This window comes from Pseudonaja textilis, chromosome Z (assembly GCF_049901715.1).
Source record: "Pseudonaja textilis isolate UNSWEBS1 chromosome Z, rPseTex1.2, whole genome shotgun sequence".
Lineage (NCBI taxonomy): Eukaryota > Metazoa > Chordata > Lepidosauria > Squamata > Elapidae > Pseudonaja > Pseudonaja textilis.
The window spans coordinates 7,827,484-7,849,850 of record NC_142008.1 but is presented as its reverse complement, the minus strand read 5'-3'; the positions used below and the strand labels follow the sequence as shown (position 1 = coordinate 7,849,850).

Here is a 22,367-nt window from a genome sequence, read left to right as displayed (position 1 = left end):
ATCATTTTTTTCCGTGCCATTGTTACTTTGAACAGTCACTAAACAAACTGTTGTTAAGTTGAGTACTACCTGTATATTTGGAATTTCAGCCAAGATATGCTTTATCGGCTAATCTTAAAACTACATCACAGACAGAAGATAAGCCATTAAAATCTAGTCTTGTCCATAGCTCAACCAACACTTTGTTTTATACTATTTCATTCTTACTTATTAGTCTTTAGTATCATCTATCATGGAATGTAAGCTTTCTAAGTAGAACTGTTTTATTATTCTATTCTGAATGTAAATATGAATGATCGACATCACCTTTGATTCCTGATGATTGTTTGGACTGATCTCTGCAGTTTTCTTGGCAAAACATTTCAGAAATGGTTTGCCATTGCCTAATTCCCAGAGCCGAGAAATAGTGAATGGCCCAGATGATTTTGGATCTAAGGTGGGGCTAGAACTCATGGCTCCTACTCTGGTGGTACCTTAAACTACTACACCAAACTGGCTCTCCTATCACCCTTATAAGGCTGTTAGTCTTGGCCAGGAAACCCCATATAATGCAAATTAATTTGTTTTAGCTTGCATTTCATAATAAAATGATTTTTCCTATTTCGACTCTTGCATATTTATAAATCTGCATAATTTGCAATCCATATGAAATATGATTTAGAAATAAAGGCTACGACATTCACTATAAATATATTATATGAATAATATATACTGATCTATATGGCAGTCTCCATCTTAAAACAAGACAACAATGTATGAATGGAATCAGAGGAGGATGGTTGAAATTATTCTACATTTGTGATTTTATAGTTGGGCTTTTTTTTTAATATGGAGAAAATAAAGATTTAACAGACAGATTACTTTTTATTGTTCATTGAATATGCATTATCCACAATGGGGCTCCTTGATTGAAGCTAAAAATGGCATCTGAGGGCTACAAAGAAATATCTTGAAATCATTCAGTGTTGGGGCAAAAAGGAGAATGAAAAAACACCAGCCATTTCTGAGTTTGCAGCAAGAGTGACCTCATAGCTACATCAACATAAAGACTATTAAATGATCACGAAAAGAACTGCTGTACAGCTAGGACTACGTGTAACAGGAGCTCACCCATCATGCTTCACTCAGGTCTCGAACCCGGGCTGCCAGCTTTCCAACTGATAAGCTCAGTGTCTTAGCCTTGATAGTGAAGAGCTTGTGTGCAATACTCTCCCTCCTTTAAATAAAACTGCCCCGTTTTCCCAAAAATAAGACCTACCCTAAAAGTAAGCCCTGGCTTAGTTTTTACATGTGCGCCCAATATAAGCTCTATCCCCCAAATAAGCCCTAATTAAGATGCTGCCCACTCCAGAGTGCATGGGTAAAAATTAAGCTAGGGTGGGGATGGGGAGGGGGAGACCTGCTCTACTACTTACCTTTGGACAGTTGTAGCCAGGCCTCACACATCCCAATACCTGCCTTGCTGGCCCATTTCTTCTGCAGCCAGCAAGGCTGGAAAGGCTTTCCTGAAAGCCTCTGGAGCTGAAATCAAAGCTTGATTTGGAGCTTTGTTATCCACTGCAGAGGCCTTGTTCTGCTGAGCTCAGAACAAGTAGTTCCTGAAGGCCTCTGACAGTAAAACGGAGGCCAGGGGCGACACATGCATGAGGTTAGTCAGTGGATGACATCCCCCCAAAATAAGACCTGGTGCCTTTTTTGGTGGCAAAAATATATAAGATAAGGTCTTATTTTTGGGGAAACATGGTAAAAAGTATGAGAGTTGAATAAAACTACAACAATGCAGTAATGAGGGCAAAAGGGTTAAATCTTAGTGTGACTTAAATCTTAGCCCACATGTTCCTGAAGTCACGATAATGAGGTTAATGGTAGCTCAGGGTTCTAGTTGTAGAACAAAAACAAAACTTCATTACATAAATATTGTCAGGTTTCAACCGATATGTGTTATCCAGAAGATAGAAGAATGAGGGCAGGAGAAACCATTTATTCATGCAACAGATGGAAAGGAAGAATAAAGAACAACAGGGGAGAACATTGAAATGTTCAACACGTTATGAAAGCTTCAGTTAAGGCCCACATCATAACAATCTCAGTTGTGTTCCTGGAATAGTTCTCTACCAAACTTGGCAGACAATTGCTTTAATTCCCCCCTTCCCTTATGCCTTCATCTACAAATACCTTCACGATAATTTTCTATCTCATCCATTTGTAGCTTTGGAATGTAAGATATTATTGCAATCGGTTGCCTAGATTCCTCGTTTTTTTTCTGTGGAAATTCTCAGTCACCCCAGGTCATGTCATCTTGTCCCAAAGGTGTTTTTTCAAGAGGCAACTGGACTTTCTGTTTCTTTCTTTTGAAGATGTTTTGCTTTTCATCCAAGAGGCTTCCTCAACTCTGACTGGATGGTGGAGAACAGAAGGATTTGTACTCCTTGCAGACAGCTGGTCGTTTGCATCCTTTTAGGGAGTCATTCAGGCCACCTGGAGGTTTACCCGTGTCCTCAGGGTCACCTGAGTGGTTCAGATGGGTGTGGAGGCTTCTTTGACTGCGTTGTAGATTGGAGATAGATTATTCCCCCCACCCCCGTTGATATAGGGGGTCAAAGAGGCCATGATAACCCTTTTTTAACAGGTATTGCTTGACTTATACCACAATTGGGACCAGAATTTCTGCTGCTAAGCAAGGCAGTTAAATAAGTTGCACCCGATTTTTTTGACCATTTTTGCTGCAGTTGTTAAGCAAACCACAGCAATTGTTAAGTGAATCACGTGGTCATTAAGCCAAACCAGCTTCCGCTTTTTGGAAGCCAGCTGGGAAGGTTGCAAATGGTGATCACATGATCCTGAGATCCTGCAACCATCATAAATACATGCCAGTTGCCATGTATTTTCCTGAATTTTAATCACATGACCATGGGGATACTTGCGACAGTCACAGACAGGGGAACTGATCATAAGTCACTGTTTTTCAGTGCTCTGTAATTTTCAACGGTACTTAATTGAATGATTGCAAACCAAGGAGTTCCCATACTGGTTCACTCAATCAGATATTTCTCCACCTGAATTAGAACATAAATCTTTTTTTGAATTTTGTTATTTAAGGTCCGGTTCTTAATTCTTCTTGGCAATTGGGGCTTTTGATCATTCTTATTTTACTTGCCCCCGCCCCCATTGTAATCTTTTTATCCATTAGTATGGTGGTGATTATGATTATGCTGCTATCCTTTTTAGGGCTTGCAGGGCTTTTAGTTCTTCTTTGTGCAAGTTGCTTTGGGGTGGTTTGTTTGTGCATAGGATGTTAGTAACTTGGTGTCTTATTCTGTCAGCTTCATCTGTATTTAATTTAGTTAGGCTGGATTCCATTCCACATATGATGGATTCTGTGGGGATTTTTTGGGGTGCTACCTGGATTTTTAAACCTTTCCCCTTCTCTTTCTTAATTTACATATTTGGGGGACGGTGCGGGGGGGGGAGAGAGAAGATATTCTGAATACCATGCCAGGTTCTGCAAACATTATGGTAATGACCTACTCAGATTAGTTTGAAAGTAATTATGATAGGTGCTTGAAACACATAGATTTATCACAAAGGAGCTTTTCATTAACAATATTTATCTCTTACTGAGTGCTTAATTAGCTTTCACATAAAAATGTGAGGATATTTTTTTCCCAATTTAAAAAGACTGCATTGAAAGAAAGCAAGACAGAAAGTAAAGGGAAATTAGGATCCACCAGGATTCTATTAGAATTCTATTTTATTACTTGAGAGAACACAAAAGATCAGACAGAAACCATGGCGTCAAATGAACGAATATAGAGATTTTATTTTTTAGGATTTCATTTTTAGAAAGAAAGGGTGTCCAAAGATGGAGGCTCTTTCATGATTACACAGGACAGAATAAGAAATAAATTGGATGGGGATATACAAGATTGCTAAGTCTTTCCAAAGGAAGCAGATGTGAAAAATAATGAACACAAAGAAAATGAAAATTCTTTTAAAGCTAAGGATAAAGGAGTGGGTGACATGCCTGCCTGCTTGCAGACCAAGAGATTTGCTTTTAAGGCTTGTTAGCCAAGTTCTTAGATTATTTTTGTATGAGAGGCCAATGCCTACAAAGGGTCACACTTTCTTGAAGTTCCAGACACAGAAAATACTCAAGATTTTGGAACAAAACTATACTTGAGAAAAACGTCCAAAGAATTGCGATGAAAAGGTTGATTGCGAACAGCAGTGTAATTTGGGAATGAAAGTAGAACAAAGTTCCTTTTACTTGAACAAATGATTTATTGTTTCTCCAGGAGATAATTTCAAGTCTCAACACAAAGCAATGTCTCTACTTCTACTGCCATCCTAAAGAGAAAAAAAAATCTTAATTTGAAAGCAGGGATAACTATGATTCTCCCGTTTCATCTGATATGGTAAAATACCGCTTCGCTAACTTCAATAGGTGTCTTACAAAAATACTCCCACAAATAATGTGGTTGAAGACCAAAGCCTTCGGAGGAATGATGATTGTGAGGTACACATTTTTGCAAAACTTATTTCAGGGATGAAGAACTAAAGAAAAGAATTTGGGGCCGTAACAACTTGGTAATAATGTAATCTTATCCCTACCTATTTAAAAGTAAGCCCCACTGAGTTTAATTTTATTTATTATTTATTTATTGAATTTATACTGCTGCCTATTCGTCCATAGTGACTCAAGGCAGTTTATAGAACAAAACAATAAAAATTAACAAAAAGAATCAAATTAATAAGGTTCTTTCACCATGAACTGTACATCTGTACACAACTGCTGACTGGATTTGCATTTAAGGCAATCCTTGACTTACAACCATTCGTTTAGTGACCATTCAAGTTACAACGGCATTGGAAAAAAAGACTTATGACTGGTTTCACATTTGACAGCCATAACGTTATAACAAACACACAATTTTAGTTATTATTAGCATATATTAATTTCACTAATATATTTTTTTAAAACAAATTTTATTAATTTTTACAAAACAATACACAAACAAACAAAGCATAGAATGTAATAACATAAGAGATCTTTTCTGAGGAAATCAACAAACCATCTTATTTAAAGACAGAATAATTCCAAATTATCACATTTCCATACAAACACAATTTAATATAGATATTTACCTTATCTGTTCAGCTTCATATCTTATCCCAGCTTCTCTTTGTTTCTCCCTTTCCTTCTATTATTCAAATTATATTTCTTTTACTTTAGATTGTATACATTCTTTATATCCATCTGTCTTATTTACAATTTCATTGTTCTCTTCCAACATTCTTCTTACATTCTTCTAAGATTTTATTAATTCAAACATGGACATACAAAACACAAAACATAAATACCTAAAACTTCTTTTGGAAAGCGGCTTACCCCGGGTTACCTCTTTTTATACAGACATAAATCAAGTTCATACTCACTCAGTATACTACCTCATATCTTAATTAACATTCCGTATTTTCTATATATTTTCTCTCCTCTATTCACTCTCATAATTCTATTACATTTATTTCATCTCATTTTAAATAATTATAGTTGTATCTTTTGTCTGTTTTCTTTAATTATCTATTTATCTTTTCTTTCCAATACAATATTTCTCCTGTGATCACTGGTTGAAGCATGACAACTTTTATCTTTCCCCTAGATTTGATACTTAAAATAATACATACTTTCCATACTGATTCTGCTTAGCACAAAGTAAAATAATAAAACAAAAATAAAGAAGGGCTTGAGTTTATAGTATGATCAGAACAGCATTCCACAGAAAATTAGACTCTATTATTTACTCTTAAACATTTTATATATTCCCTTTAATACATTATTCTCATATATTTCAGTTTTCTAATTCGATTTCAAATACTAATATCTACAATACAATCTTATGTATTTTTGCAGAATCATATATTTTTTAATTTAAATTTTACCCTTTGTCTCTGAAAAAAGCCTTTTTTTTTCATCTTGTTTTAAACCTTTATGGCTTCTCTTTCCTTTTTCCCTTCCTTTCTTATCAATTCTGATCTTTTTGATCTTTTTGTCCCCCCGTCTCTCAAATTCCACTTTTTGAATCTTCCCTCTCTGTTGTGTTTCTCTTTTCTGTTGCTTTCTGGCATTGTATTGATTTTTCATCTTATTTTTCCCCTTTCTTGGTTGCTTTTTTAAGTTCTAAATTCTCCATTTTCTTTTCCCACTTGTTCTTTTCAGCTATGATTTTTGTCCATTAAAGATGGCTTCTCCTTCTTCATCCCAGTCCTCTTGTTCTTGTATTTCTTGGTATGTAGAAATCGCCCTTTCCAAAAAACAAAGGATAGATCCAAGAGAGCCCTTACCTTCTTGTTTCTCTTGTTGTAGCTTTTGAAATTCCATTTGTAATTCTTGCACAGATAATGCCATTTTTTATTATTATTATTTTATTTTTAAAAGAGCAGCCCAAATGTTTTTAGTCCTTCAAGGAATAGTCCCCCCAAAATCCCAAAGTCAGAAAGTCACAAAGCAATCCAAATCAGAACAAACTGTTCCGTTAACACCTCCTCCTTCTTCTTCTTCTTCTTCTTCTTCTTCTTCTTCTTCTTCTTCTTCTTCTTCTTCTTCTTCTTCTTCTTCTTCTTCTTCTTCTTCTTCTTCTTCTTCTTCTTCTTCTTCTTCTTCTTCTTCTTCTTCTTCTTCTTCTTCTTCTTCTTTTCCCCCTCCCTCCTCCTGGGGTGAGATTCAATTAGACAGTTTCAAAATGATTTTTTAGAAGCCTTATTGTCATTAATTTCTAATCTTAAAAACTTCAAGCAGTCTTCTTCAATAGAGTCTTAGAATAAGTTTTTTAACTCTCCCTTCCCACTTATAGCAATAAACCTTGATTTTTAGTTCCAATGTTCCAAAATCTTTTATCCCCTTGGCTTTAATTTTTAGGTTTATTTACCTTCTTTGCCCAAGCAGGATTTCCAGGTTTCCGTCTGCTATTCCGTAGGGAAAGAGAGTGAGAAGAAATAACTTTCCCTTTCACAACTTTCTCGCCGCTTGCACAGTCTTTCTGGGAAACAATGTAGCAATAAAAAAGGCAAATTTCCAGGTTTTAAAGGCTCCTCTTTGTCCCGATTCAGCCAGAAAAATAAACTTTCATCTTCTTCCTCCTGCACGATCTTGTCCAGCTGCAGGCTTCTTTGTGGCGGCCATTGCTGACTGCTGCTCCACCACCTTGGGAAAAGGAGGTTTTGCCGGCTGGGGAGGGGGTCTGCGACACCCCCAAACCCCTGTCCGGATCCCCCCTATCTTCAGCTGCCTCTACGGGGCAGCTATATCCTCCAAATCCAAACAGATCGGAGGCACCTTGGCAGCGAGTGCAGCAGGGATCGCGCAGAATCGTGAATCCCTGCCGCTGCCGAAGCCTTGCAAACCAGAAGTCCTAATTTCACTAATATATTTTGATATGTTTATGTTTCCTTGTATTTTATTGTGCGTGCCACATAAAATAATGTATGTGAGGTAGACAGCTATGTGAGTGAAATGAATCCATGAAAAAGTAGCTACTTCTGAACTTCTGAGTATTAGTCAATATTCTAATTTTTTTTTTTAATGGTACCATTGGTTTTATTGAAATGACACAAAATGTTATTAATGTTATAGTTCTAAAACATGAAGCAATATCTGTTTTTTGTACGCCTATGTTATCAGTGATGAGGGGGGTAGGGAGAGGATATCAGAATTTCCTAATTTGTTTGTGCTTATTTAGTTACTAAATATCTATACTACTCATCCTGCCTAAGTGACTCTGGGCAGTTTATAACATCGAGAGCCGCAGATTAAATATAACATATTTCCTTGGCTTAAAATGTAATAGATCCCAGAATTATAGTGATAAGTCAATGCATTCTGTAACCGGATCCAATTTTTTAAACTGCATTTTTGTAGTGCCATTAAGCAAATATCACAGTCATGAAACAAACCAATTTTCACCAATGGGTGTTATTATTATTAATTTGTTTGCCAGACAAACACTGCAAAACAACAAATCACAATCATGTAATCACATCACATCATGCAGGCTGTAAAGGTTGAACCAGCTGCTAAGGGTCTAAATATGTTCATATGATTACAGGAGTGTGTGTGTGTGTGTGTGTGTGTGTGTGTGTGTGTGTGTATGTGTGTGTTTCTGTGCCCATGGTAACTTTGAGAATGGGTTGTTTTGTCTACTACAGTGTCTACTGTAGTGTCTACTACAACTTTCAATGGTTGTTAAGAATCAAGGACTTCCTGTACATTTCACACCCTGAGCCCTGAAGTTGAAACGTAATAATCTTCAATGATGGGTGAAGAAAGCAATTCTCATGTATGAAGCATGATTAAATTCAACAGAACTTCAAAGAAAAGGTTTCAGAATTTTCTCTTTTCTTTTTCTTCCTTCTTGCCTCTCCTTCTACCCAGAGGTGGGCTTCAAAAATTTTAGCAACAGGTTCTCTGCCCGGTTGCTGGGTGGGCGTGGCCACGGTGGGCATGATCTAGTCAGCCTCCTGCACCATGGTGGCTGGGTGTTTTTTTACCTCCCTGGGCTCCAGAGGTTTTCCTTGAGCCTCCAGGAGGGCGAAAACTGCCTCCCCGGGCTCTGAAGGTTCTTTGGAAGATGGAAATGGGCCCGTTTCTGGCCTTCCCAAACTTCCGGGAGGCCTGTTTTTCACTCTCCCTGAGCCTCTGCGTGTGCCTTGCACTTACCTTCATCCAAAACGGGCCGTGTGGGGGCTCCTGGGAGGGGAGGGGTAGGCGGGGCCAGCCAGGAGTGGGATTTGTGGATTCTCTGAACTGTATAGAATCTTAGTTAGGGGCTCACCCGAACCCCTGCGAACCCCCAGCAGCCCACTCCTGCTTCTACCCTTTTCTCTTAGTCTGTTCATGTCTTTTGCAACTAATAATTCTGAAGTCAGTTGACTTCTCTTAGCTCTAAATCCTCCTTCATCACTTACCCGACCTTTCAAAATTGACTTTCCTTCCAAAGTACTTGACCTTTGGCTACACTATGCTCAAAACAAAGATGATTTATAAATCAGCATCCTTTTGAACCCCTATCCTAGAGGTTTTAATTGAGATAACAAATAGAACTCAAGATCAACCTAGCTGAGTCTCTTACAGAGCCAGGAATAGGTTAATTCATTTTAACTATTTCTAAAAGAGCTTCTTCTGCCTTCTTTGTGTAGGAAGACTACAATCATACTGTATCTCATACGATGCCTATTTTTCCATCTAGCAGCTGTCACTCCTATGGAGAGGAAACTGTGAACAGACCTCCGCATACATATTTTCAGGATTGGCTAGAGCTCCAGAGGAAGCAGATGGCAATGGAATTCACTGATATACCACATCAACTAGAGCGAAGCCATAATGATTACCCAAGGAGCTTTGGACAGCATTTGGTTGAGAAACCAGCTGGAGCATCCTCACTGAAATGATAGTTGCTATTCCAACAAAGGATTTAAGAAACCAACAAAGACCAAGTGATTTCAAGCGGCTCAACTCCTCCAAGATACTCCTCCAAGATACTCCTCCAAGATCACCCTTTTAATCTCACACCCCAGGTAATTTTCCATTCGGTGGCAATCCACAGCCCCAAATCTTCCTTGGAGCAATGCAAGCTTTCAAACGGAGCCATCGCAGGCACCAGAAGTTGGGAAAACTGTGTTGACAATGTATAAACTTTGGCTAAACCCCATAGCTGATGTCAAGCTGATGATTGACACCCTCAGCCAGATTTATCAGCAATTGTTGACATAATGGAACATTGGGTATTACTTTTAAAACAAACTTGGGGCAGGCGATTGTAAAAAAATAGGTTATGTAACTCTGACAGGTGCAATTATCTTGGACAGAGTATATATATGAACTGGGGTAATGATCTTCAGATAGCTGGAAAATGTCTCCTAAGCCCAATCTAACTGTAGTAATGCAGAAAGAGTTTTAATTCTTTTCCATATATGTATACTTGGAGAATTCTCATACATACTGCTGATTCTGGCCACTGGAGACCACACATAACATCCTAATTTCTAGTTTCCATTTTCAACGGGATCATGAAATGTTGAATTAATTCTTAATTCAATTCAGTTCAGCTAAGGGCTCTCTTCTTTTTTATTTGTACCAAAGCTCAAAGGATCCTGGGGGTGCGTGGGAGGAAATGGTGTAGTGCTTAAACCTTATTGCTAGGAAGAAATTAAAAAATATATAACATGTCCTTACTGTTGGTGGAGAGAGCAGAGACTTAATTAATGGGTCTCTTTAAGTTTAGAAGGCATTTCTCTCTCTTTTAGTTTTTGCTTCCAACCCGCAGATTTTGCTAGTTATTTCCAAAGCCATTTCCCTTTTTCATCCTGGAAAAATGGGACATGATTTATTCCTATTTGTCTTACAGACAAATTGCCTTCCAGACCTTGATTACACAAACTTTTCTTCACCATAGTTTCTAGTACACTAATGAGTATAAATTGGGTCAGGCTGGAGGACATAATGTATGGGTAAGCCATGCTTTGCCTGGTAGGGAAGTCAATTTTTCAGATCTAGGAACCACCAGCTGAGTGAGAAGACTGTGTGGTCTGCAGAAATCACAAAAAGCAAATGGCCAAATTTAATTTGACCTAGAAATCTTTGAAAAAAGCTCCATGCAATGTAACGCAGTTTTTTTTAAAAAAAATACACCAACTGATGTAGCCTTATTATGGAAGTAAATCAGGATTGGATGAGTCAAAGATGAGATGCTATGTGGTGAAAGGAAGGAAGGAAGATAAAAAGAGAAAAGAGAGAGGAAGGAAGGAGAAATATAAAGAAAAGGAGTGTGGAAAGAAGGGAGGGAGGGAGGAAGGGACATAAAGAGAGAAAAGAAAGAGGAAGGAAGGAGAAATACAGTATAGAGAAAGGAAGGAAGGAGGGAAGGAAGGAAGGAAGGAAGGAAGGAAGGGGGGGAGAGAGGAAGAAAGGGTTAAGTTGGTAGGGTTAACTTCCTCACTTCCAAAACTTGAAAACTGACAACAACCCCCACACACAATCCATGGTTTATTGTTGAATTAGGTATAAAATGAAAAACTAGCTATGTGTCATTTTGATTCAGGTGAAGTCTTTATTGTTGTTGTTGTTGAAGTATTGGAAATATCAAGGCCTTTTATAAAGGTGATAAAGTACCACAGAGAGTAATCCACAGATCACTCATGTCCTGCTCACACATCTAAACACAATAAAACTTCAGCGGTTTTATTGTTAAAAAAACTCAGTAAGGCTCTATTACATAAAGAAATGCACGGTAAGTACTGAGAAGAAAAACTTAGGTACCCCTACACTGGTCTGCATGTATGCACACACCAACAAATGCCAGTTTGCAAACTTGCCCTCTTGCCATGGTTGTAGCCACTCACAAATTAGGAAAAGCACGGGAACCTTGGCTTCTGGAATTTTTGCCCACTAGAACGGAACAGCGCAACGTAAGAGCTTCTGTCCAATTACATCTCCTAAGAATTTCTTCCTCTTTCACCTAGAATTTTCTTTTCAACTTGTTTGGGTTCCTCCTCTCCCAGCACCCTTCTGTTCAATTTTCATCTTGGAGCCCCCTATATAACTTAAAAAGTTCACTATTATAACACTTTGAATTTTTTTTGTATAGTTATCTACCGTAAGTTGAAGACGAAGCTTCTACCCTGACGTGTATTATCTGCTGTGCCGTTTATCCATGGAATATTTTGGTCTTTTACTTTACTTTAAGTAATTACTAAGAAGTAGAGACTGAGAAGAGATGAATTGTTAGGCCATAACCTGATAGTTTCAAAGAAGCTTTTTCAAAAGGCGGTTGGAAGAAAACGTTTTGCTTCTCATCCAAGAAGCTTTATCAGTTCTGGCAGGATGAGGGAGGCAAGGGAAAGATTAGTTCTGACAGAAGCGAAACTTTTTCTTCTTCTTCCTGAAGGAAAACAACAACAACTACAGTCCAGTTCCTTTTGAAAAAGCACCTTTGAGACAGCTATGATCTGGATGGCTGAGAACCTCCACATACATATCGTGATAGGTTTTTCTCCTTTAGTTAGTTAGTTAATTGCGAAGTCGTGTCCGACCCATTGTGACCCTCCATGGACAACATTCCTCCAGGCCTTCCTGTCCACTACCATCCCCCGGAGTCCATTTAAGTTCAGGACGACTGCTTCAGTGACTCTGTCCAGCCACCTCATTCTCTGCCACTCCTTTCTTCTTTTGCCCTCAATCGTTCCCAGCTTTAGGCTCTTCTCCAGAGAGTCCTTCCTTCTCATTAGGTGGCCAGAGTATTTGAGTTTCAACTTCAGGATCTGGCCTTCTAAATTAATTAAAAATCTGTAAAAGGAAATGCCACTAACCTGCAGCCAAAAGGCCAGAAATATTTTACACAGTCACTTACGTAGGACTGTGGATTTTATGAGCATAATCTGACTTCTTATTTTATATAGCCAGATGCAAAGATTCTCCAGGAGGTTTCACCCCCCATATATCGACGTGGATAGTAGCTTTTCTGTTTTGAAAAATAGAAATATTAAATTCTTCAGCCACTCGTGGTCTACCATCTTCACTTTAAAGATATATAAATACAATTAACTAATATCCCAGAACTCATTCCATCTGTATTCAAGGGAGCACCATTGTGGTATTACTTCAGATTATTTTCTTGAGTTCTCAAATCAGAGCTGAATTCAACAATTCAATGCTCATTTTAATGGGTTCTAATACTGATGTCCATTAACTAGGTTATCATGTAATGGAATCCAAGACTACATCAAAATTAATGAAGACAAAAGTGGTTTATAATAGTGCCTATCAAAATGGGGCACTATTGTATTTCCAATTCTACACTGCTTTGCTGATGACCCTAAAAATCATCATTCTGTTTTGTTGTTTACCCAACTGTAAAATGAGTATAATAACCACATTTGTCAGCCCCACAGGGGTTGTGCAAGTCTTAATTAAGGCTACAGAATTGTTCTGATGACCTCAGATGAACATGGTGGCATTTAATTTATTTCTTTCAGCAAGAAACCATTTCTGTAATTCAGGGCTCATGGACTGGAAAGAATGCTAAGTTATACAACTCGGAGATTTTCTGAGCCAAAAATAACTGAGAACCGGACACATCCTAATAGAAAGCAGCACCAAAAGGCTAAGCCATTCAGCTCCAAAACCATCTGACATTTATGTAACAGCTCACCCAATGACAGCTCACTATAGATCTTTTTCAGTGCCAGATCAGCCTTCAGTCTTTTCAACCTGTTAATGAGACACACTGCTCGATTCTTTTCAGCCAAAAACAAGAATAAAAAACATACATTTTTATGGGGCCCTGGGCAACTTCTTTATCTCTAGTAAGGCTTAATGAAAAGGAAGCATTTGAGATGATAACGAAGATGACAGAAGGAATAGATAGAACCGAGCTTTTATCCATGGTCTCTTGGGTTTTGGTTTATAGCTTATAAAAAATGTTTTCCTTGAGTGAGGGGTAGAGGTCTGAGATCGCTGCCTATATCTTTGCTCCTGGATGGTCCTATCGGATCTAAACCGTCCCGAAGAGATGGTGAAAGTGAAGAGCGCATCCTGTCGATCCCAGGGATACCGCAAAGTCCCTGGTAGATCCAGGAGAAGCTCTTCTTGCCAGAGGCAAAGAGGCAGCCATTAAAGCTGCTGAAGTTGGGACAGCTCCGAAACGGAAGAGAACAGAAAGAGAGAGTGTGCCGGTTTGGTGAGAACTTTTTTTTATTCTAAGATCTGAAAGGACACCCTAAGGAAAAGAAAGAACCTGTAAAAGTTTTGACAGAAGTGATTAAGCGGCGATTTAAAACAGGAATGTCAAAGTAATGTTTTGGGTTTTTTTTCTTATTGCTGGATTTTCTATACGCGATCTTGTATTTTGAAACTGGACTGGTTTTTTCGTTTACATCTATTTTCTTTTTTCTCCTTTTTGATTTTGTAATATTTTAGGCTAGAGGCTCCCTTTAGTTATTTCTTTTTTTAAAAATGTCTTTTTCTTTTTTTTATTAATTCTTATTATATCTTGCTCGGAAAAGGAGGGGGAAAGTGAGAGCAAAGAAACTTTGTAACACTGCCAACTAGAGGCTTGAAAATATTTTATTTCCCTGTGACCAGACAAAGCTGAGAAAGAAAGAACTGAGAATCTTTTTCAAGGACATTGCTATTTCATAAGATAGAGGGAAGAGCATGGGAGAGTATTATTGCAGGTGCTCTTCTGGGTTTCTATCAACAGCTGGAGTCTGGTGTTGAAACGTAGGGGGGAAAAGGTGATAAGTTTTTGGAGAAGAGAGTTATAATAAGAGCCTTGGATAATTAAACAAAGTGCAGTGTGCCCTTTTTACTTTTCCTAAGTTGTGCTATCCCTCCTTACCAGCTTTATTGTATTTCATTTTACCTTTTTCTCTTGTAATAACTATATGGGTTTTTGGCTTTGTTGGAGCTTGTCTTTGTTTTTCTTTTTTTCTTTAGAAGTCCAATCTCTATGTTTGCTTTTTATTTTAAAGGGAAAGCCTTAAAAGCCTTTTCTTTTCCTTTTCTGGTATTTTTGTTTTTTCATCTACCTTTCTGGTTTATTTTCATGCACTCTTTTCTATTTGAGACCTTTTAATTGGATTAAAGTGTTGAAGAACCTGAAGAATTTTTCCTTTTCCTTTCCCCCCACTTTTTTCTTTTCCTTAAGCCTTTTTCTTCATCTAACTATTGATTGGATTAAGGTATACAAGAACCTGAAGAAATTTTGTCCCTTTTTCCCCCCTTTTTAAAATCATTATTACTGGACTTCTTTTTTCTACTATTTTTATTTTGAACTATAATTGGTTACTTCACAATTGGATTAAGGTTTAGAAGAACCTGAAGATTTTGAATTGCTTAAAATGGGTAGGAAATTTACAGCTCCTGGTTCTTCAATGTCTACTTCTTCCTCTGCACCATCTGGAGGACAATGTTCAATACAGACAATGTTAAAGCAAGAAAAAGAACAAGAAAAAGTGACTCTGCAGATGATTATGAAAGGAATTCAAAATATTCAAGCAAGATCAGAGAATATTGAAAAGAGAATAGAGAACATTGAACAAAGAACAGAGAACATTGAACAAAGAACAGGGAAAACCGATGAAAAAGTGGAGAACATCCAACAAATGATGTTGGTATGATGACAGATTCCAAAAAATTGAAGAAGATAAACAAAGAGATAAGAAGATTGGAGATATTGATAATAGATTAACGGTGGTTGAAAAAGATAAAAGTGGTATGTTGAGATGGGAGATGGAGAAATCAGAATTCTATCTTAGATTCCAAAATGTAGAGGAAGAAAAAGGACAAATCTTAGCTGAGATAATGATAGAAATACTGGATGAAGCTTTGGAAATAACTCAAGAGAAGATGATGTTTGACAGCAAGATGTAGTACATTAAAAGAGAAAAATTATATCAAATTTAAAGAGCAGATAGCGCTAGATCTGGCGAAATGGGAAAATTTACAACTGTCACTAATAGGGAGAATTTCAACAATCAAGATGAATATATTACCCAGAATTTTATATTTGTTCCAAACAATTTTAGTTAGGCTTGGAAAAGATTACTTTGAAGATCTAAATAAAATTGTGTTGAAATATATATGGCAAGGTAAGAAAGCGAGAATAAAGTTGAAACTTTTGCAAGATGCTAGAATTAGAGGAGGATTTGGTTTGCCTAATTGGGAGTTGTATTATCAAGCTACAAATCTGATGTGGGTTAAGGAATGGATAACACTAAGAAATGCTAGATTGTTGTCATTAGAAGGACATGATTTGTTGTTGGGGTGGCATGCTTTTTTATGGTATAAAGGAACTAAAACACAGGGGTATTTTAGAAGACATTATATATGGGAGTCTCTGTGGTTAAACTGGGAGAAGATTAAAAGACAATTTATTTGAAAATTCCAGTCTGGTTATCGACTATTGAAGCATTTTCTTATCCTATAATATACAAAAAGGAACAAACAGTTAGATATGGTGAAATATTGAATGAAAAGGGTGAACTCAAATCTATACAAAAACTAGAGGAACAAGGTATAAAGATGAATTGGTTTTCATATGTGCAAATACATTCAAGGTATGATAAAGATTCTAAAATAGAAGGTTTCTATGATAAATTGACTGGTTTAGATAAGATTTTGACAGGTACTGATGAAAAGGTGATTTAAAAAACTGTATGGATATTTATTAGAAATTAAATTAGAAGAAGAACAAGTTAGAGAAACTATGATTGCTTGGGGGAAGAATTTTGGATATGGGATCGATTTAGAGAAATGGCAAAAATTGTGGTCTCAAAATTATAAAATGACAATGTCAACAGCATATAAAGAAAATTTGTATAAGAAGGTGGCACTTTCCCCCAACAAGAATAGCAAGAATGTTCAAGAATAAATCCGAAAAATGTTGGAAATGTCATCAGACACCTGGCTCATATTACCATATGTGGTGGACTTGTGCGGATGCTAAAAAATACTGGACTAAAATCCACATGTTTGGAAAAAATGACAAAAAAACATAGACTTGAAACCAGAGATATTTTTATTGGGAATTTTACCTGAAATATACAGTGAAGACTTGAAATACCTGATTGTAAATGTATTAACAGTGGCTAGGATTGTATTTGCTAAAAGCTGGAAAAATGAGAAAACACCATCGCAGGAGGAAATCATTAAGAAAATATTGGAATGTGCTGAAATGAGTAGATTGACATTTGAAATTAGAGAACAAGAGGATTTTGTAAAATTTTATAAAATTTGGGATCTATTCTATCAATGGTTAGACAATAAAATACAGTAATGAAATATATAGACTCTTAGAAAATAATATATATATAAAGATGTATTTCTTTCTTACTATATCTACAAAATGATTTTAGGATAGATTTGGGATGATAATATGAACTGCTATAAAACAAACTAAGTAAATTATGATTATCTCGTAAAACATGAATGAATAAAAGTATAGTCAAATGATTGATTAATAATGATACTAAGGTATTTAATTTTTGATTGAAAATATGAGATTATATGCAATGTAATTGTAATTGAAGACTACGAAATGGAAGCACAACATGATTTGTAAACCAACGGGCACATTGTATGTACACATATGGAAGATAGCTTGATGTTTAAAAAAAAAATGTTTTCCTTTGCAAAAGGAAAACCCAGAAACTGTATTTGCTATTTTCCTTTCCATTGCTATGGGGCTCCAATTTTCCACTCTTCCTGCAAGTATGGTAGTGTCCTTGCACCTTATAATTCTTGACTCTTGACAAACATATCTTGCACCAAGACAAATTCCTTGTGTGTCCAATCACACTTGGCCAATAAAGAATTCTATTCTATTCTATTTTATTGCAGAACCCAAAGGCTTCAATTGACAGGGAGCTGTCCGATAGCAGTGGTACTGAACAAAGAAAATGTTAAACCAGTATCAAGCATAGCATCAACCCAGTGTCTTCATAGCTTACAATTCCAGGCTTAACAGAGTCTTGATCCAACTTACGTATGGAAATTTGTTTGTATTTCTGGCAACCTTGTGTGCCAGAAGATCCAAGGCTTTAATTTATTTATTCATTAGATTTTTATCCTGTCTTTATATTTATTAGATTCTTATCCTGCCTTTATTACTTTATAAGAAACCTAAGATGATGAACATACATAATACACTGTCTTCTATTTTCCCCACAACCACCATCTATAAGGTGAGAGAGAGTGACTGGCTCAATTTTATCAAATTGTTTTTCCTACCTCTGAACCTCCAAATTTCTAGGCCAGCACCTTTATCACTACACTAAACCGGCTCTAGTTCTCTCTATTCCTGCAGTCCCAAAGATGTACCAGACTCTCAAATCTATTTGTCTTCACTTTTGCATGATTAAGATCGGTGACAGCATCACTAATTTTCTAAAGAAAATTCATCTACTTCTGGGTTGGTCCTGACCGGCAGGTACTGTAATAGAGAATGATGGAAAGAAAAGTAGCTTGATGAAGCCTTTTGAGAAGAAATATAGTTGATAGATCCAGGAACCCACTCATTGCATGATCAATTTAAACCAGAGATATCAAACTCAGGGCCCATGGACCGGATCTGGCCCACAAGGTTTGGCCCATGGGGCAAATTTGGCCCATGGGGCAGCCCTGGAAATGGTGAAGGACCGTCCTGCAGTGCCTCTACCAGTGAAAATGGAGCACCAGAGCTCTGTTTTCATTGGCACAAGGTTGCAGGAGACAATCACAGTCTCAAACGGAGCCCGGAAGCCCCTTTTACCTGGCAGAACGCTCGGGCCTCCACAGGCACCCCTGACATGGTGACGTTGAGCTGGTGATGCCCACCCTTGTCAGGCCCACCCCAGCTCCCCAAGGTCAAACACAACCCTAATGCAGTCCTCAATGAAATCGAGTTTGACACCCCTGTTTTAAACTCTTCATTATTGCACCCAAGATCTTGAATAGTTACATGCAATGGTGGTATTCTACTGGGTCAGCCTGGTTCTGGCATACCGGTAACACCGAAGATCAGCTGGCAGAGAACCGGTTCGCACCGAGCCTCTCCAATGCTCTGCAGTTGGGCTCAGCCGCCCGCCTCTGCTCCTAGATCCTTTTTAACCTCTCAGATATTTGGTGTGGCAGAGCGGATTGCTAAACAGCTAAGAGGTGCACTAGTGTAGGTTTTACTGTTTTAACGCGTGCACAAAGCAAGCAAAGTCGCACAATCCCACCCCTACAGCCACGCCCACCAAGCCACGCTCACAGAACTGGTGGTGGGAACTTTTGAATCCCACCACTGGTTATATGGTAATCTACACACCACGAATCTGGTCCCAAAATAACCCAAAATCTCAATACACTAAAAGACTGATGTGAAATCCCTGCACTTACTAGGAGTCATGTCCATGGGATTTATATCTAAATACATCCAGGTGTATGATGGACCTTCTAGTTGCTGCCTGATGAAGTGAGGTCATGAAGTTTTTAGTCACCCAGGTACTACTTCAAGTAATTTCTATACTCTGCCTGAGAAGAATGCCTGAAAGTGCAGTGTAAGAATAAATCTAGCTATTTCAATAATAGTATCTTTGTATTAAATTAATCACACTATACAGGTAATCCTTGATTTACATTCATTTATTTGGTGACATTCAAAGCTACAACAGCACCGAAAAAAGTGATTTATCACCGGTCCTCATGCATACAACCTTTGCAGCATCCCCATCATGTGGTCAAAATTTGGATGCTTGGCAACTAACATATATTTATGATGGTTGGCATATTCTGGGATCATGCAATCACCTTCTGCAAAGCCTTATGAAAAACAAAATCAATGGGGAAGCCAGATTCACTTAACAACTCTAGAGATTCAGTTAACAACTTTAGCAAAAGTTCATAAAATGAAGCAGTTTAACCCTGCCTTACCTAACAGAACTTTTCATTTAGTTTAGCTTAGTTACTTTATTGTCATTGCACTTTGCCAATAAAATCAAACACTATCTTCAGTGCACATCATAACCATTAAAATATTTTTTTTTGCATATATATTTTGTAATGCACCAATACTGCACTATACAGTAGAATTCAGTAGAGTTACTGCCCTGAGATAAAAGCTGTTTTTCAGCCTATTTGTCCTTGTTTTTGTTATCCTGTACCATCTGCCAGATGGTAATATTTCAAAAAAAGGGTTCCCAGGATGAGATGGATCTTTGAGAATGTTTTGACCTTTCTTAAGGCAGCGGGAGCTATAAAGCTCTTCCAAAGAGGGGAGAGGCAACTAATGATCCTCTGAGGGGCAATGACATTAACCCTTTGGGGTGCTTTCCTATCTGCCACTGTGCAATTGGCAAACCATACAGAGGTGCAGTAAGTTATTTGTGGTCATAAGTTAAGGACTATCTGTGTATATATCCCTATGATGACTGGAACACCTGTTCATACTCCCCAGATTTTGTTCTAAAATTGTAAGAGAGCAGCTGGTTAAACAGTGCTTTCATTTTACTTCATCTTGAGGCTTTACCACTAAACAAACATTAAGCAACAGAATATATGAATAACAAGATGTTACGCTTCTAAGTGAGGAATATATAGACAAAATTAAAACATTTGACACACTTCTCATCTAAAGATTTTAGAGTCACTTAGAGAAACAGGAGTCAAATATTCTACTCAGGCATCCTTGGTGTTGATATGATGGGAGGCAGATATATTTTGTAATGCACTGCATTATACTTTTGTTGGGTTCACTGGCAGCCTGTGCAGATGGCAGTGGAATCGGACACAGGCAAGAATGAGGATCAATCAGGGAATCTGGAGAGGATTCAGATGAGGGTCCTGCATCTGATGTAGAGATGGGGCCAGGACCATGTGGGAGTGGGGTGCTGCCTCCGGAGCCTGGCAGCAGTGAAGCAGAGGATCCAGGGGAGCCTGTTCCCAGTGTGCATGTGGACAGAGCTGCTAGACGGCAAGAGCAGCTGAGAAAAAGGGGTGACTCAAGAGTAAGGCTGGGAGGTGATTGTCCTCCCATCAGATATAAAGGACAGGCAAAGGTGACAAAACCTTTGCAGGAAGCAAAGTCGTTCAGTCTGTTCGGATTAATCCTTGAAGCTCTGGGTGGATTTTCTACTTCAGTTGATTTTTTATAATTCAGTTGGCACTCTAGTTGTTAGCAGCAATTCAAAGGAAAGAAAGGTGGGTGCTTATCTTGAGGGACTGCTTGGGACTCATTACCGGCTGGGAATGAACCTAATTCCCAGCGTTGAAATAAAACATGAGTTGTTATAACTAAGTGTGTGCTTAATTGCAATCTCAGGAAGCCTTGGTCAGAACACTGCGGTTTGAACAATGCAGGATTAACTTATGGAAAACATGGTGGGCCGGAGAGGGCTGGATTTTTTTATGTTGGGTACAGAAACATGGAATCTCAGTCCGAACAGATCTACAGATTGGGAAGGCAGAAACCCAGAACTCTGTCATGAAAGGGAAGAGCAGAATCTATATTCCAAATCTGTCTCTCATTCTGTCTCATTTTGTCCACTTTGTGTCTCCTGTCCTTCTTGTAAGGAATTCTGGGCACTTTTTTTTGTTTTATCTTCACAACTATCTGTACAGCAGCTCAAGCCTCAAAGCAGCTCCATCAACAAATCAAAAACAGCTTATGTATATTCTTACTTGTAAAGTTATTTTCTCCACATGGAAAAAAAAACACCTTTCTGGCAATGCTAACACCCTTACTTTGGTATACGTTCCTCTGATTCTAATACACTTTTTGGCATGAGATTAAAACCTTTTCTATTTGTTTTGACATTTTGCAGTTAAACCTAGATAAAAAGCTTTTACACTTCTTAAGTTTCACTAAGTTTAGTTTCTACTAATAATTAATTAGTAATACTGATGTATTACTCTAGAATACTTCTCTTTTTTATGGAGGCATGACTTATTACTATTTTTAAAATTTAAAGTTTTTTAGTTCAGCTCTTAGCGACATCTTATTTATAAAGCCCAAAAGGATCCTTGTACTTTATAATATTGCGATAGATGTTGCCAGTTGTGGCATCACTATATTCACTGGATAAAAAGGTTTGACTCATACAGAATCTCTTGATAAAATTTTGCTCAGCTGAATAATACAATGAAACACTCCAGGCAAGAGAAGTGCTTGAAACAAATGGTGTAGGAAGTTATTTTTATACGTGATTGCAAGACTTACCACTTATCCATTTAGCCTCTGGGTCATGAATTTTGAAATCTTCGCTGAATAGATCTTCCACTGTAATTTTCTTCTTCTGAGACTGGTTATTATCTTCAACTGTAAATCAAAAGGGGGGAAAATATCCATTATGATTAATTTCAATTTACCTGCCCATTCAACAAATGACACAAGTTATCCATTTTCCTTCTGAATTAGCAATATTGGATAGATGGGATTTGTTGTATCTCTTTATTGCATTACTGTTGATCTAATTAGGAAATATCTTTTCCATTTGCAACTTGGAATGTATGAAGTACAGCCCGGATAGCACTCATTAGCACAATATGGAAGGCTCAGCTAAGACGCTTTACCACCAAGTTGACACAAGACAACTTTACAGCATTCCTTGTGAGACAATGGAGTGAAAATAGGGCAGAATGATTATCACAAGCACCGTGAAACTATAAAAATAAAATAAATGGTTTTGCACCAACTTGTAAAACTCTTTTTGCATAAAACACACGTCACATTTCCACAGGTCGGATATGAATTCGTCTTAAAGCAATGATAACAGAAGACTACATTCTAACTTTAGAATTGTCTGGACGTTTAGTCATGGTAACTAGACTTATTTTCTTGTTGGTTTGAGATGTT

At 37.6% G+C, this 22,367-nt stretch overlaps 1 protein-coding gene across 4 annotated transcripts in view; it reads right to left on the bottom strand.

The window, feature by feature from the left end:
• Positions 1 to 22,367, bottom strand: part of DPP6 (dipeptidyl peptidase like 6) — a 539,989-nt gene that overhangs the window by 128,539 nt on the left and 389,083 nt on the right. For all 4 annotated transcript variants that reach the window (XM_087917830.1, XM_087917829.1, XM_026719897.2 and 1 more), the window contains exon 3: positions 21,732 to 21,830. In XM_087917830.1, coding sequence (XP_087773956.1) covers positions 21,732 to 21,830 — 99 coding nt within the window. The remainder of the gene's footprint in view (positions 1 to 21,731; positions 21,831 to 22,367) is intronic.